At 40.5% G+C, this 12192-nt stretch overlaps 1 protein-coding gene across 1 annotated transcript in view; it reads right to left on the reverse strand.

The window, feature by feature from the left end:
- LOC308640139 (voltage-dependent P/Q-type calcium channel subunit alpha-1A-like) overlaps window positions 1–601 on the reverse strand; it is a gene marked incomplete at both ends in the record, with an annotated part of 71838 nt that extends 71237 nt beyond the window's left edge. The window contains 1 exon segment of the mRNA XM_081312155.1: window positions 475–601. Within this exon segment, the coding sequence (XP_081168281.1) occupies window positions 475–601 (127 nt within the window).
- Window positions 602–12192: the final 11591 nt, after the last annotated feature.

Raw genomic sequence — 12192 nt, forward strand, 5'->3', positions numbered from 1 at the left:
GGGTCCCCTGCCCGCCCTGCCTGCCCGACCCTGGACTGACTCGGATGCTGACCGGGGCTGGGTCCTGATGGGGGCCGGGCATCCACGCTGGGCTATCTGGAGCCACGTCCTGGAGACCGCAGGGGGCTCCGTCCTGCACTAACCTTCTACAGGACAGTCGGGGTACCCAAAGGCAGGCAGGGGTCACAGGACCCCTGGTCCCCTGGCTGGGGAATCTGACCCGTATGTCTAGCAGAGTGTGTCCAGCTGCCCCCAGGGTTAGCCGTCAACAGCGCAGCCTGGGACACCTTGCCTCCTCTGTGTCTCCCCACCCCGTTCTCCCGGGGTCGTAGCCCAGGTCATTCCTGTGAAGCCTCTGGTCCCTGGGGGGGCAGCACAGTTCCCCTGAAGGAGCATCTCCCACCCCCAGGAGAAGGACAAGCCCCTTCCCGAGGGAGGAGGTTGGCAGACCCACGTCCTGCGGCTCGGACCTACCTGTCCCCTCTTCAAAGCAGGTGGTATGAAATTTTCCCATATAAAATTCTAACCCTATGCTTGCAAAAATAAGGATCCCGAAAAACAGGAGGAGGCCGATCTGCAGCAGCGGGATCATGGCCTTCATGATGCACCTGGCATGCGTGCGGCCTGGGTTCGATCCTCAGCACCACATACAAACAAAGATGTTGTGTCCACCGAGAACTAAAATAAATAAATAAATATTAAAAAATTCTCTCTCTCTCTCTCTCTCTCTCTCTCTCTCTCCCATTCTCTCTAAAAAAATGTTTAAAAAAAAGATTTCTTACAACTCAATAATCACAAAAACATATAGCCAAATTGAAAAACGGCATCAGATCTTAATAAACATTTTTTTTCCAAAGAAGATATTGTCAGTAAGCACATGAGAAAATTATCAACATGATTTGGAAAGTGTAATTCAAAACCACAATGAGATACCACTTCACACCCCATAGGATGGCTACATTTAAAAAGAGGAACTGTAATAAACATGGAGATGGTGTGAAGAAACATGAGCTCTTCCTCATCACTGCTGGGAAAGGGTTGAAGTAGCTGTTTTGGAAAACTGTCTGGCACTCCCTCACATTAAGCAGAGGGTTAATTAAGATCCAGCAATTTCACTTTGAGGTATATGTCCAAAAGTACAGAAAGCCTACCTCTACACAGAAACTTGTACATGAGTATTCATGGCAGCATTAAATAGTCCATAATATCTGCAGTGTTCTCACCTGATGGGAAGCAATCCATGCATCCATCACTTTATGACTACAAAAGCCAAATGACAAATATTCGTGCAATGAGATACCACCCAACCATAAAAGAATGAGGTACTGATACATGCTCCATGGTGAATGAACCTGAAAAACACCAGATGGATTCTGCCAAATATGTGTGATTCTCCTTCATGAAATGTCCAGCATGGGCCAATCCACAGAGTCAAAACATAGAACAGTGGTGTCCGACAGCTGGGATGAGGGATGAACGAGAACTGATTCCAAATGTGTGATAGTGTTTCTTCTGGTGAAATGTTCTAAAATTGGATGACAGTGGCCATTGCCCAACCATGTGGATACACTCAAAACTGTTAAATTACACACTACAAAAGAGGTGAATTTTATGAAATGTAAATTATATATCAATTTTTAAAAATTTAATTAACTCTTTAAAGCAAACAAACTGCGTTCTGGCTTATACCACATATATAAAATTAAATTATGAGAGCAACAATACAAATAAGAGGAAAAATGAAAATGTACGACTGTAAGATTTTCTTGTTGGGTGTTTTTGCCAGCTTTTCATTATTGTGGCCAAAATACCAGTCAAGAACAATTCAGAGGAGGAAGCATTTATTTGGTTCATAACTTCAGAAGTACAGTCCATGGCCAGCCAGCTCCATTGCTCTAGGTCCAAGCGGAAGCAGAACATCATGGTGGAAGGGTATGGTGGAGGGAAGCCTTTGGCACCAGGAAGCAGAGTGAGAGGGAGCTCTGCTCACCAGGGACAAAATATAAACCCCAAAGGCCGCCCCCAGTGATCACTCCTCCAGGCACGCCCTATCTGGTACAGTTACCACCCAGTTAATTCCTACCAGTGGGTAGATTGATTAGGTCACAGCTCTCATAATCTAATCATTTCACCTCTGAAATGTCCGATACATGAGGTTTTGGGGGACACCTCCTATATAGACCATAAAATTATACAACAATAGTATAATAATATTTAAAGGTGAGCTTTGGTGAGTTAAAAACTCATATTATAGCCCAGCATGTTCCAATAGAAAATAAAACATAAACATCTAGCTAATTTGCCAGGATTGGGTAAAAAATTAAATCTTAAAAATGCATTACATTTTAAAAAAATACTCAAGAAAAGTAGAAAAGAGAACAGACAACAAGATGGTAAATTTTAAACTCAGCTATATGGATGATTCAATGAAATGTAAATGGTTTCTGAATTTTCATTATGAAGCAAGTATTGTCAGACTGAACAAAAAAATGAGACCCACATACTATTTATATGTAATGTATTTTAAATAAGAAGACTCATAGAGGATAAAAGTAAACAGACATAAAAATAGACCATAAAAACATCATTTAGAAGAAAGTATCAAGCAGATTAGAAATCAGAATAAGAAATATCACCAAGGATCAGGAGGAACATTTATTTACAATTAAAGAACAGTACAACAAGAAAACTCAAGGCATTGTAGAACAGGGGATTCATTGACAATTAAAGAAGATTCTAAACAACAACTGCAGAATTCACATTTTTTTTTAAATTTTCATGTAACAACCACTAAGATTATGCTGTGAATCATAAAATAGGACCTGATTGATTCAAATAGATTGAAATTACTTAGAGCATATTTTCTGATCCTAGCCGATTACATTAAGAATCATAACAGGAAGACATCTGGAAAGATCCCCCAAATAGTTGGAAATAAACACAATCCTAAATGATTCACGAAGCAAAGAAGACACCATAAAGAAAAACCTTTAGTCAATGAGGTAGAAGAATATTTGAAAACATTTACAAAGAATAAGGATGATTTCAATTTTCTAGTAAAGGGGTGGTGTTTGTAATTAAAAACCTCCACATGGTTTGCAGGATTATTTCTTAATTGCAGAATGGTTTTGTAGTTGAAAACCTATTAGTGTAATTCACCATATTAGAGTAATTGAGAAAAACACGCAGAACTATCTTGAGGCATGCAAGAGTATTGTTTGGGAAAAGTCAGCTTGGTCGAGTCAGGGGGCAGCCTGCTCTGGAGCATGCTCTGTGTGGAAGTCGCCCCCACCCCAGGCAAGCAGGGCTACAGTCACAGAGGTGACGGGGGATTTTATAGAGAAGATGGAAATTCTTGAGGGACCAATTGGAGGAGGTGGCTATATCCACAGAGGTCAGGGAAGGCACCACCAGCACTTCTGTGCTCACTGGAGACGTGAGATGCCTTCATTAGTAGGCCCACACCCAGGTAGGTCCTCCACATGCTCAGCCACTGGGCCCACACCAAGGTAGGTTTTCTACACGCTCAGCCACTGGGCCAAATCCAAGGTAGGTCCACCATACACTCAGCCACTGGGCCAAATCCAAGGTAGGTCCTCCACACGTTCAGCCACTGGGCCCACCCCAAGGTAGTTCCTCCACACATTCAGCCACTGGGCCCACCCCAAGGTAGTTCCTCCACATGCTCAGCTGCTGGGCCCACACTGAGGTACGTTGATGAACCATTTCCCCCTCCCCATTCCAGGACTCCCATCTTAAGATTGGGAGTCATCTCATCACAAAATCATGAAAAGTTCATTTCTGTTTTATTGTAAAATGCTAAGATTTCTATTTGGCCTGACCATAATTTGATGTTTTAAAAACTTGCGTGGGATTCCTGCCTGTGCTTTGATCTTACCGGTGCCCGGCTCTCCTTGACCAGATAACCACCCTCCCTGAAATCCCAGCTGCTCCTCATCAACCCGGATGTTGGAGTCTGAGTCGGCTCCCTTCCTTGAGATGTTAAGCCGTGCAGATCATTAACCTGCCATCTGCCCTTGTATTTCTCTTGCCTGAACCCTGTCAGCTCTAAGTTCCCAAGACACCCGCTTTTTGTATCATAAAAACTTCCCTGTAATCAGACCAGCTTCTGCCCTGTTTTTCTGGGTGAGGCAGCCGCTCTCTTTTGCGTACACAATATAAGCTGCTTTAATTTAGTTTAAATTGGAGTCAGTGGTCTTTTTCTTTTTATAGTTGTAGTTGGACACAATACCTTTATTTTATTTATTTATTTTATGTGGTGCTGAGGATGGAACCCAGGGCCTCGCACGTGCTAGGAGGACACTCTACCATTGAGCCCTAGCCCCAGCCCCATCAGTGGTCTTTTCTGTGTGTCGTGGTTCAACAAGGTCCTCCACACGCTCAGCCACTGGGGCACACCCGGGTAGGTTCTCCACATGCTCAGCCCCCACTTTTCTGCACAGGTGGCTGGGCTCTACTTCCCACAGGGGATCTCAGGGGCAGGAACCTGTGATGCCGGCTGGTCCCCGAGCAGAGAGCCAGGCCCTGCCATTCTGCAGTCCTCTCCTTCACCTTATGTGGGTGACCATCCTAGAGACCAGTGAGGATGTGACCGTTTTTAACTTCCCATGCCTTTTCTGTCTTTGTGCTTCTTGATTTGGTTTTGGCCACGCAAATGAGGAGAGAATACTGCATAGCTGGGGGGAAATAAATGAATGAGGAAGGCTTTTAAGTACTAATATGAAAAAAATCTCACGTTACTAAATGAAACACACCAGGTGCAGAAATGCCACTCAATGGTGCTTTCCTCTGTATGGAAGTTGCTCATCACGTCCAAGTAGTAACCAAAGTGACTCACAGGGATCAAAGCTGAGGGCCTGTCGGAGCATGCTCTATGTGGAAGTCGCCCCCACCCCAGGCAAGCAGAGGTGACGGGAGATTTTACAGAGAAGGTGGAAATTTGAGGGACCAATTGGAGGAGGTGGCTCCATCCACAGAGGTCAGTGAAGGCACCACCAGCTCTTCTATCTCATTGGAGATGTGAGATGCCTTCATTAGTAGGCAGAGGAGGGAAGACAGGTAGAGGCGGAAGAGGATTTGATACAGTTTGGGTTTTTAACCCATATAAGGTTATGAGAATAAGTTTCAATAGATAAAGATTATTAACGTTTTCATTTCAGAATGATATTAAGATTATATTCTAATAAACAATGAAGGAGTTCAGCTTAACAATGAACAAAAGCACAGGACTGTTAATAATCATGTAGAGTAATTAACGTGTGTTTGTACTTGCTTATTTATGTTTAAGAAAATGCAGATGAAAAACAGAAAGGCAAGGACAACAGGTACTTATGAGTTTTGGAAGGAAAGGTTGGAGATCATAGGATGGGCGTGAGAATCCTCTAAGAGGACATTTTATATGATTTTGAAATGTAAATGAGGGGCTGGGGATGTGGCTCAAGCAGTAGCGCGCTCGCCTGGCATGCGTGTGGCCCAGGTTCGATCCTCAGCACCACATACAAACAAAGATGTTGTGTCCGCCAAAAACTAAAAAGTAAATATTAAAATTCTCTCTCTCTCTCTCTCAATCTCTCTCTCTTTTTAAAAAAAGAAATGTAAATGGAACATGAAAAATGTTTTATTTATTTTTAAAAATGAAGTTACATGAAGAGGAAAAAAATCCTGAAACTGAACATTGATGAACTTAATTCCAGATAAAATTGCCGTAGACACAGAGGAAATAATTATTATAAAAATCTTTAGCAGATTCCAACATGGTGGCGGGCGCAGAGAGATCAAGTCTCTGACCTCTTCAGCTGTTCGGACATAGGGAGTCGTAAACAATCTAAATTCTGTTTGCTCAGGATCACTAGGCAATGCTGAACTGACGTGGATCTGGGGCGATCAGTCTGGGCCTCTCAGAACACACACTGAGCCCAGATCGGCTGAATTCAAGCTCCCGTTCGCCTGCTTCCCGCAGACAAACAGCTGTGACTCAGCACTAATCCATCCGGCTGAAACAACTGGTCGGCCCTTCTGTTCCTACGGAGGTAAATGCCAACCGAGCCTTCATAGGTAGTGGCCACAGGTTTGAAACGGGGCTTGGGAGAGACAGTAAGGACCCACCCATTGCATTGGTCATCCGGCAAAGGGAAACGAACTGTCGCCATTTGCAAGAGATACCACCATGGCAGAGAACTGACGTCATCAGACTGCGGCGGAGGAGATAACTTCATTGAAACCTGGGGCTACAGGTGTGTAATTCCCTAGCCTTCCCTCTCCACACATCGGGGAAACCTTAAGGGCCCCTCCCAGCTCTCCCGTAAGGGCCCCTCCCAGCTCTCCCATGAGCCCGATAGCCAGACCGAGGGAATCAGACGTGGCGCGGGACCCGAGGCACGGAACTCCCGGCTACCGCTCCCACCAGTGCTGACAACTGAGGTCTCTTGCAAAAGCTACGGGGGGCATGGCTACTGGAGGGCAAGTAAAATTTGCTGAGGATTCTTAGCCCCAAGCTCTACAAACTTAGGGTCTGAGGGAATGGCAAACTGGGAGAGTGTGCCCAGTCGTCCATGAAAACAGGGCTCCCGGGAGCAGCAGACCTGGCGTGTAGCCAGTATTGTGGTGAGCGGCACCCGTGAGAGGGGCCTGGCTAGAGGAAAAGTGGGGAAGTGACTAGACACAAGAGGAGGCCCTAGGCACTCAGGATTGGAGACTCGCCCAGTCTGGGAGGAGGAGCTGCTGCACAGTGATTGGTTCACGCATATTGACAGGAGAAACTTGGCCTGTTGGGCACAGTGCCACCTACTGGAAGAGAAGTTAATCAAACTCTAAGACTGCATTTATTAGTTTTTTTTTCTCTCTTTTTTTTTGATTTGGGTTTTTTCTTTCATTTTCATTTTTCTTTCTTGTTGTTTTTTATATTTTTTTACAATTTTTTAAATATTTTTTTTCTTCTAATTTTAAGGTTAATTTTTTATTAGTTTTTTAATTTTTTTTTACTTTTTCTTCTTTTTTTATTTCCTATTATTTTTCTTCTTTTGTCTTTTCATTTCTTTTCAATTTTCTTATTCCCCCTTCCTTGAATTCTACCTGCTTACTCTCATTCTCTTCAGTGACTTCTTCCCTTCCCTTCTAATACCTTTCCTCCCAAGCATCAAATAAATTTATAGGAGTAAACAGTAACTCAGCAGTCAAACAGAACAAGAAGTAACATGAGCAACTTGAAAAAACAAGGAAGAAAAGGAGTACAAAAAATGCAGGACAGCCTAAATATTCAGGAGGACCAAGAGTCATCAGAAAAATGGTCATATAAAGAACTCAAGGAACACCTTAGACAGATGGAATGGAACCTTAAAGAGGATACGAGACAGCAAATTCAAGCAGCGAAAGAACACATTGAGAATGAATTACATAAACAGATAAATGAAGAAGTTAAGCATCTTTATCAGGAGATAGAGATTATAAAAAATAATCAAGCAGTAATTCTAGAAATGAAGGAAACGATAAACCAAATTAAAAACTCAATTGAGAGTATCACTAACAGAGTGGAGCAAGTAGAAGCCAGAACGTCATATAATGAAGACAAAATATATCATCTTGTAAAGAGTCTAGCCAACTCAGAAAGGCTGGTAAAAAATCACGAGAAAAACATCCAAGAGTTATGGGATAACATAAAAAAAACCAAACTTACGAGTCATCGGGATAGAAGAAGGTACAGAGACTCAAACCAAGGGAATGAGTAACCTAATGAATGAAATAATTACAGAAAACTTTCCAGAAATAAAAAAGGAAACAGATATACAAATTGAAGATGCATACAGGACACCGAGCACACAAAATCACAGTAGACCAACGCCAAGACACATTGTTATGAAGATATCCAATATACAGAACAAAGAGAAAATATTAAAAGCTACAAGAGAAAGGAGGCAGATTACATTCAGGAGTAAACCAATAAGGTTAACAACGGATTTTTCATCACAGATGCTGAAAGCGAGAAGATCCTGGAACAACGTATTTCAAACACTGAAAGACAATGGATGCCAACCAAGAATTCTGTATCCAGCAAAATTAAGCTTCAGGTATGACAACGAAATAAAAATCTTTCATGATAAACAAAAGTTAAAAGAATTTGCAGCTAGAAAACCAGCATTGCAAAGCATTTTGAGCAAAACACTACATGAGGAAGAAATGAAAAACAATAACCAAAACCATCAGTGGGAAGTGCCTCGGTAAAGACAGAGGGCGAGGGGAAAGATAATCATGGAGAAACAAACTAAATTTTTTTTTAAAAAAGGATAAATAATCAAACATGGCTGGAAGTACAAACCATATATCTATAGTAACTCTGAATGTTAATGGCTTAAACTCTCCAATAAAGCGACATAGGCTGGTATCATGGATTAAAAAAACAAATCCAACAATATGCTGCCTCCAGGAGACACATCTGATTGGAAAAGACATACACAGGCTGAAGGTGAAAGGATGGGAAAAAATATACCATGTACATGGTCCTCGTAAGCAAGCAGGGGTGGCCATCCTCATATCGAATAAAATCGACTTCAAGACTAAGTTAATCAAAAGGGATAAGGAAGGACATTATATACTGTTAAAAGGAACCATTCACCAACAAGACATAACAATTATCAATATTTATGCACCAAATAATGGTGCTGCGACATTCATAAAACAAATTCTCCTCAAGTTCAAGAATCAAATAGACCACAACACAATAATTATGGGCGACTTCAACACACCTCTCTCACCATTGGACAGATCCTCCAAACAAAAGTTGAATAAAGAAACTATAGAACTCAATACCACAATCAATAACCTAGAATTAACTGACATATATAGAATATATCAACCATCATCAAATGGATATACTTTTTTCTCAGAAGTACATGGAACCTTATCAAAAATAGACCATATATTATGCCATAGGGCAACCCTCAGTAAACATAAAGGGGTGGAGATAATACCATGCATTTTATCTGATCATAATGGAATGAAACTGGAAATCAATGATAAAAGAAGGAAAGAAAAATCCTACATCACATGGAAAATGAATAATATGTTACTGAATGATCAATGGGTTACAGAATACATAAAGGAGGAAATCAAAAAATTCTTAGAGATAAATGAAAATACAGACACAACATATCGGAATCTATGGGACACAATGAAAGCAGTTTTAAGACGGAAATTCATCGCCTGGTGGTCATTCCTCAAAAAAAGAAAAAAACAACAAATAAATGAGCTCACACTTCATCTCAAAGCCCTAGAAAAGGAAGAGCAAAATAACAGCAAATGTAGCAGAATGCAAGAAATAGTTAAAATCAGAGCAGAAATCAATAAATTGAAAGAGAAGAAACTATTGAAAAAATTAACAAATCTAAAAGTTGGTTCTTTGAAAAAATAAATAAGATCGACAGACCTTTAGCCATGCTAACGAAGAGAAGAAGAGAGAGAACTCAAATTACTAACATACGGGATGAAAAAGGCAATATCACAACAGATGCTACAGAAATACAGAAGACAATTAGAAATTATTTTGAAAACCTATATTCCAATAAAATAGAAGATAGTGAAGACATCGATAAATTTCTTAAGTCATATGATTTGCCCAGACTGAGTCAGGAGGATACACACAATTTGAACAGACCAATATCAATGGATGAAATTGAAGAAGCCATCAAAAGACTACCAACCGAGAAAAGCCCAGGACCGGATGGGTATACAGCGGAGTTTTACAAAACCTTTAAAGAAGAATTAATACCAATACTTTTCAAGTTATTTCAGGAAATAGAAAAAGAGGGAGCTCTTCCAAATTCATTCTATGAGGCCAACATCATCCTGATTCCGAAACCAGACAAAGACACCTCAAAGAAAGAAAACTACAGACCAATATCTCTAATGAACCTAGATGCAAAAATCCTCAATAAAATTCTGGCGAATCGAATACAAAAACACATCAAAAAAATTGTGCACCATGATCAAGTAGGATTCATCCCTGGGATGCAAGGATGGTTCAATATACGGAAATTAATAAATGTTATTCACCACATCAATAGACTTAAAGATAAGAACCATATGATCATCTCGATAGACGCAGAGAAAGCATTCGATAAAGTACAGCATCCCTTTATGTTCAAAACATTAGAAAAACTAGGGATAACAGGAACTTACCTTGACATTGTAAAAGCTATCTATGCTAAGCCTCAGGCTAGCATCATTCTGAATGGACAAAAGTTGAAGGCATTCCCTCTAAAATCTGGAACAAGACAGGGATGCCCTCTCTCACCACTTCTATTTAATTTAGTCCTTGAAATACTAGCCAGAGCAATTAGACAGACAAAAGAATTTAAAGGCATAAAAATAGGAAAAGAAGAACTTAAATTATCACTATTTGCGGATGACATGATTCTATACCTAGAAGACCCAAAAGAATCTACAAAGAAACTACTAGAACTAATAAATGAATTCAGCAAAGTGGCAGGATATAAAATCAACATGCATAAATCAAAGGCATTTCTGTATGTCAGCGACAAAACTTCTGAAACGGAAATGAGGAAAAACACTCCATTCACAATATCCTCAAAAAAATAAAATACTTGGGAATCAACCTAACAAAAGAGGTGAAAGATTTATACAATGAAAACTACAGAACCCTAAAGAGAGAAGTAGAAGAAGATCTTAGAAGATGGAAAAATATACCCTGTTCATGGATAGGCAGAACTAACATCATCAAAATGGCGATATTACCAAAAGTTCTCTATAGGTTTAATGCAATACCAATCAAAATCCCAACGGCATTTCTTGTAGAAATAGATAAAGCAATCATGAAATTCATATAGAATAATAAAAGACCCAGAATAGCAAAAGCAATTCTAAGCAGGAAGTGTGAATCAGGCGGTATAGCGATACCAGATTTCAAACTATATTACAGAGCAATAGTGACAAAAACAGCATGGTACTGGTACCAAAACAGGCGGGTGGACCAATGGTATAGAATAGAGGACACAGAGACTAATCCACAAAGTTACAACTATCTTATATTTGATAAAGGGGCTAAAAGCATGCAATGGAGGAAGGATAGCATCTTCAACAAATGGTGTTGGGAAAACTGGAAATCCATATGCAACAAAATGAAACTGAATCCCTTTCTCTCGCCATGCACAAAAGTTAACTCAAAATGGATCAAGGAGCTTGATATCAAATCAGAGACTCTGTGTGTGATAGAAGAAAAAGTTGGCTCCCGATCTACATATTGTGGGGTCGGGCTCCAAATTCCTTAATAGGACACCCATAGCACAAGAGTTAATAACAAGAATCAACAAATGGGACTTACTTAAACTAAAAAGGTTTTTCTCAGCAAGAGAAACAATAAGAGAGGTAAATAGGGAGCCTACATCCTGGGAACAAATTTTTACTCCTCACACTTCAGATAGAGCCCTAATATCCAGAGTATACAAAGAACTCAAAAAATTAGACAATAAGATAACAAATAACCCAATCAACAAATGGGCCAAGGACCTGAACAGACACTTCTCAGAGGAGGACATACAATCAATCAACAAGTACATGAAAAAGTGCTCTCCATCTCTAGCAGTCAGAGAAATGCAAATCAAAACCACCCTAAGATACCATCTCACTCCAGTAAGATTGGCAGCCACTATGAAGTCAAACAACAACAAGTGCTGGCGAGGATGTGGAGAAAAGGGTACACTTGTACATTGTTGGTGGGACTGAAAATTGGTGCGGCTAATTTGGAAAGCAGTATGGAGATTCCTGAGAAAGCTGGGAATGGAACCACCATTTGACCCTGCTATTGCCCTTCTTGGACTATTCCCTGAAGACCTTAAAAGAGCATGCTACAGGGATACTGCCCCATCGATGTTCATAGCAGACAATTCACAATAGCTAGACTGTGGAACCAACCCAGATGCCCTTCAATAGATGAATGGATAAAAAAAAATGTGGCATCTATACACAATGGAGTACTATGCAGCAATAAAAAATGACAAAATCATAGAATTTGCAGGGAAATGGATGGCACTAGAGCAGATTATGCTTAGTGAAGCTAGCCAATCCCTAAAAAACAAATACCAAATGTCTTCTTTGATATAATGAGAGCAACTATGAACAGAGTAGTGAGGAAGAGCAGGAAGAAAAGATTAACTTTAAACA

This window comes from Spermophilus citellus (assembly GCF_964194105.1).
Source record: "Spermophilus citellus genome assembly, contig: SCAFFOLD_528, whole genome shotgun sequence".
NCBI classification, from domain to species: Eukaryota; Metazoa; Chordata; class Mammalia; order Rodentia; family Sciuridae; genus Spermophilus; species Spermophilus citellus.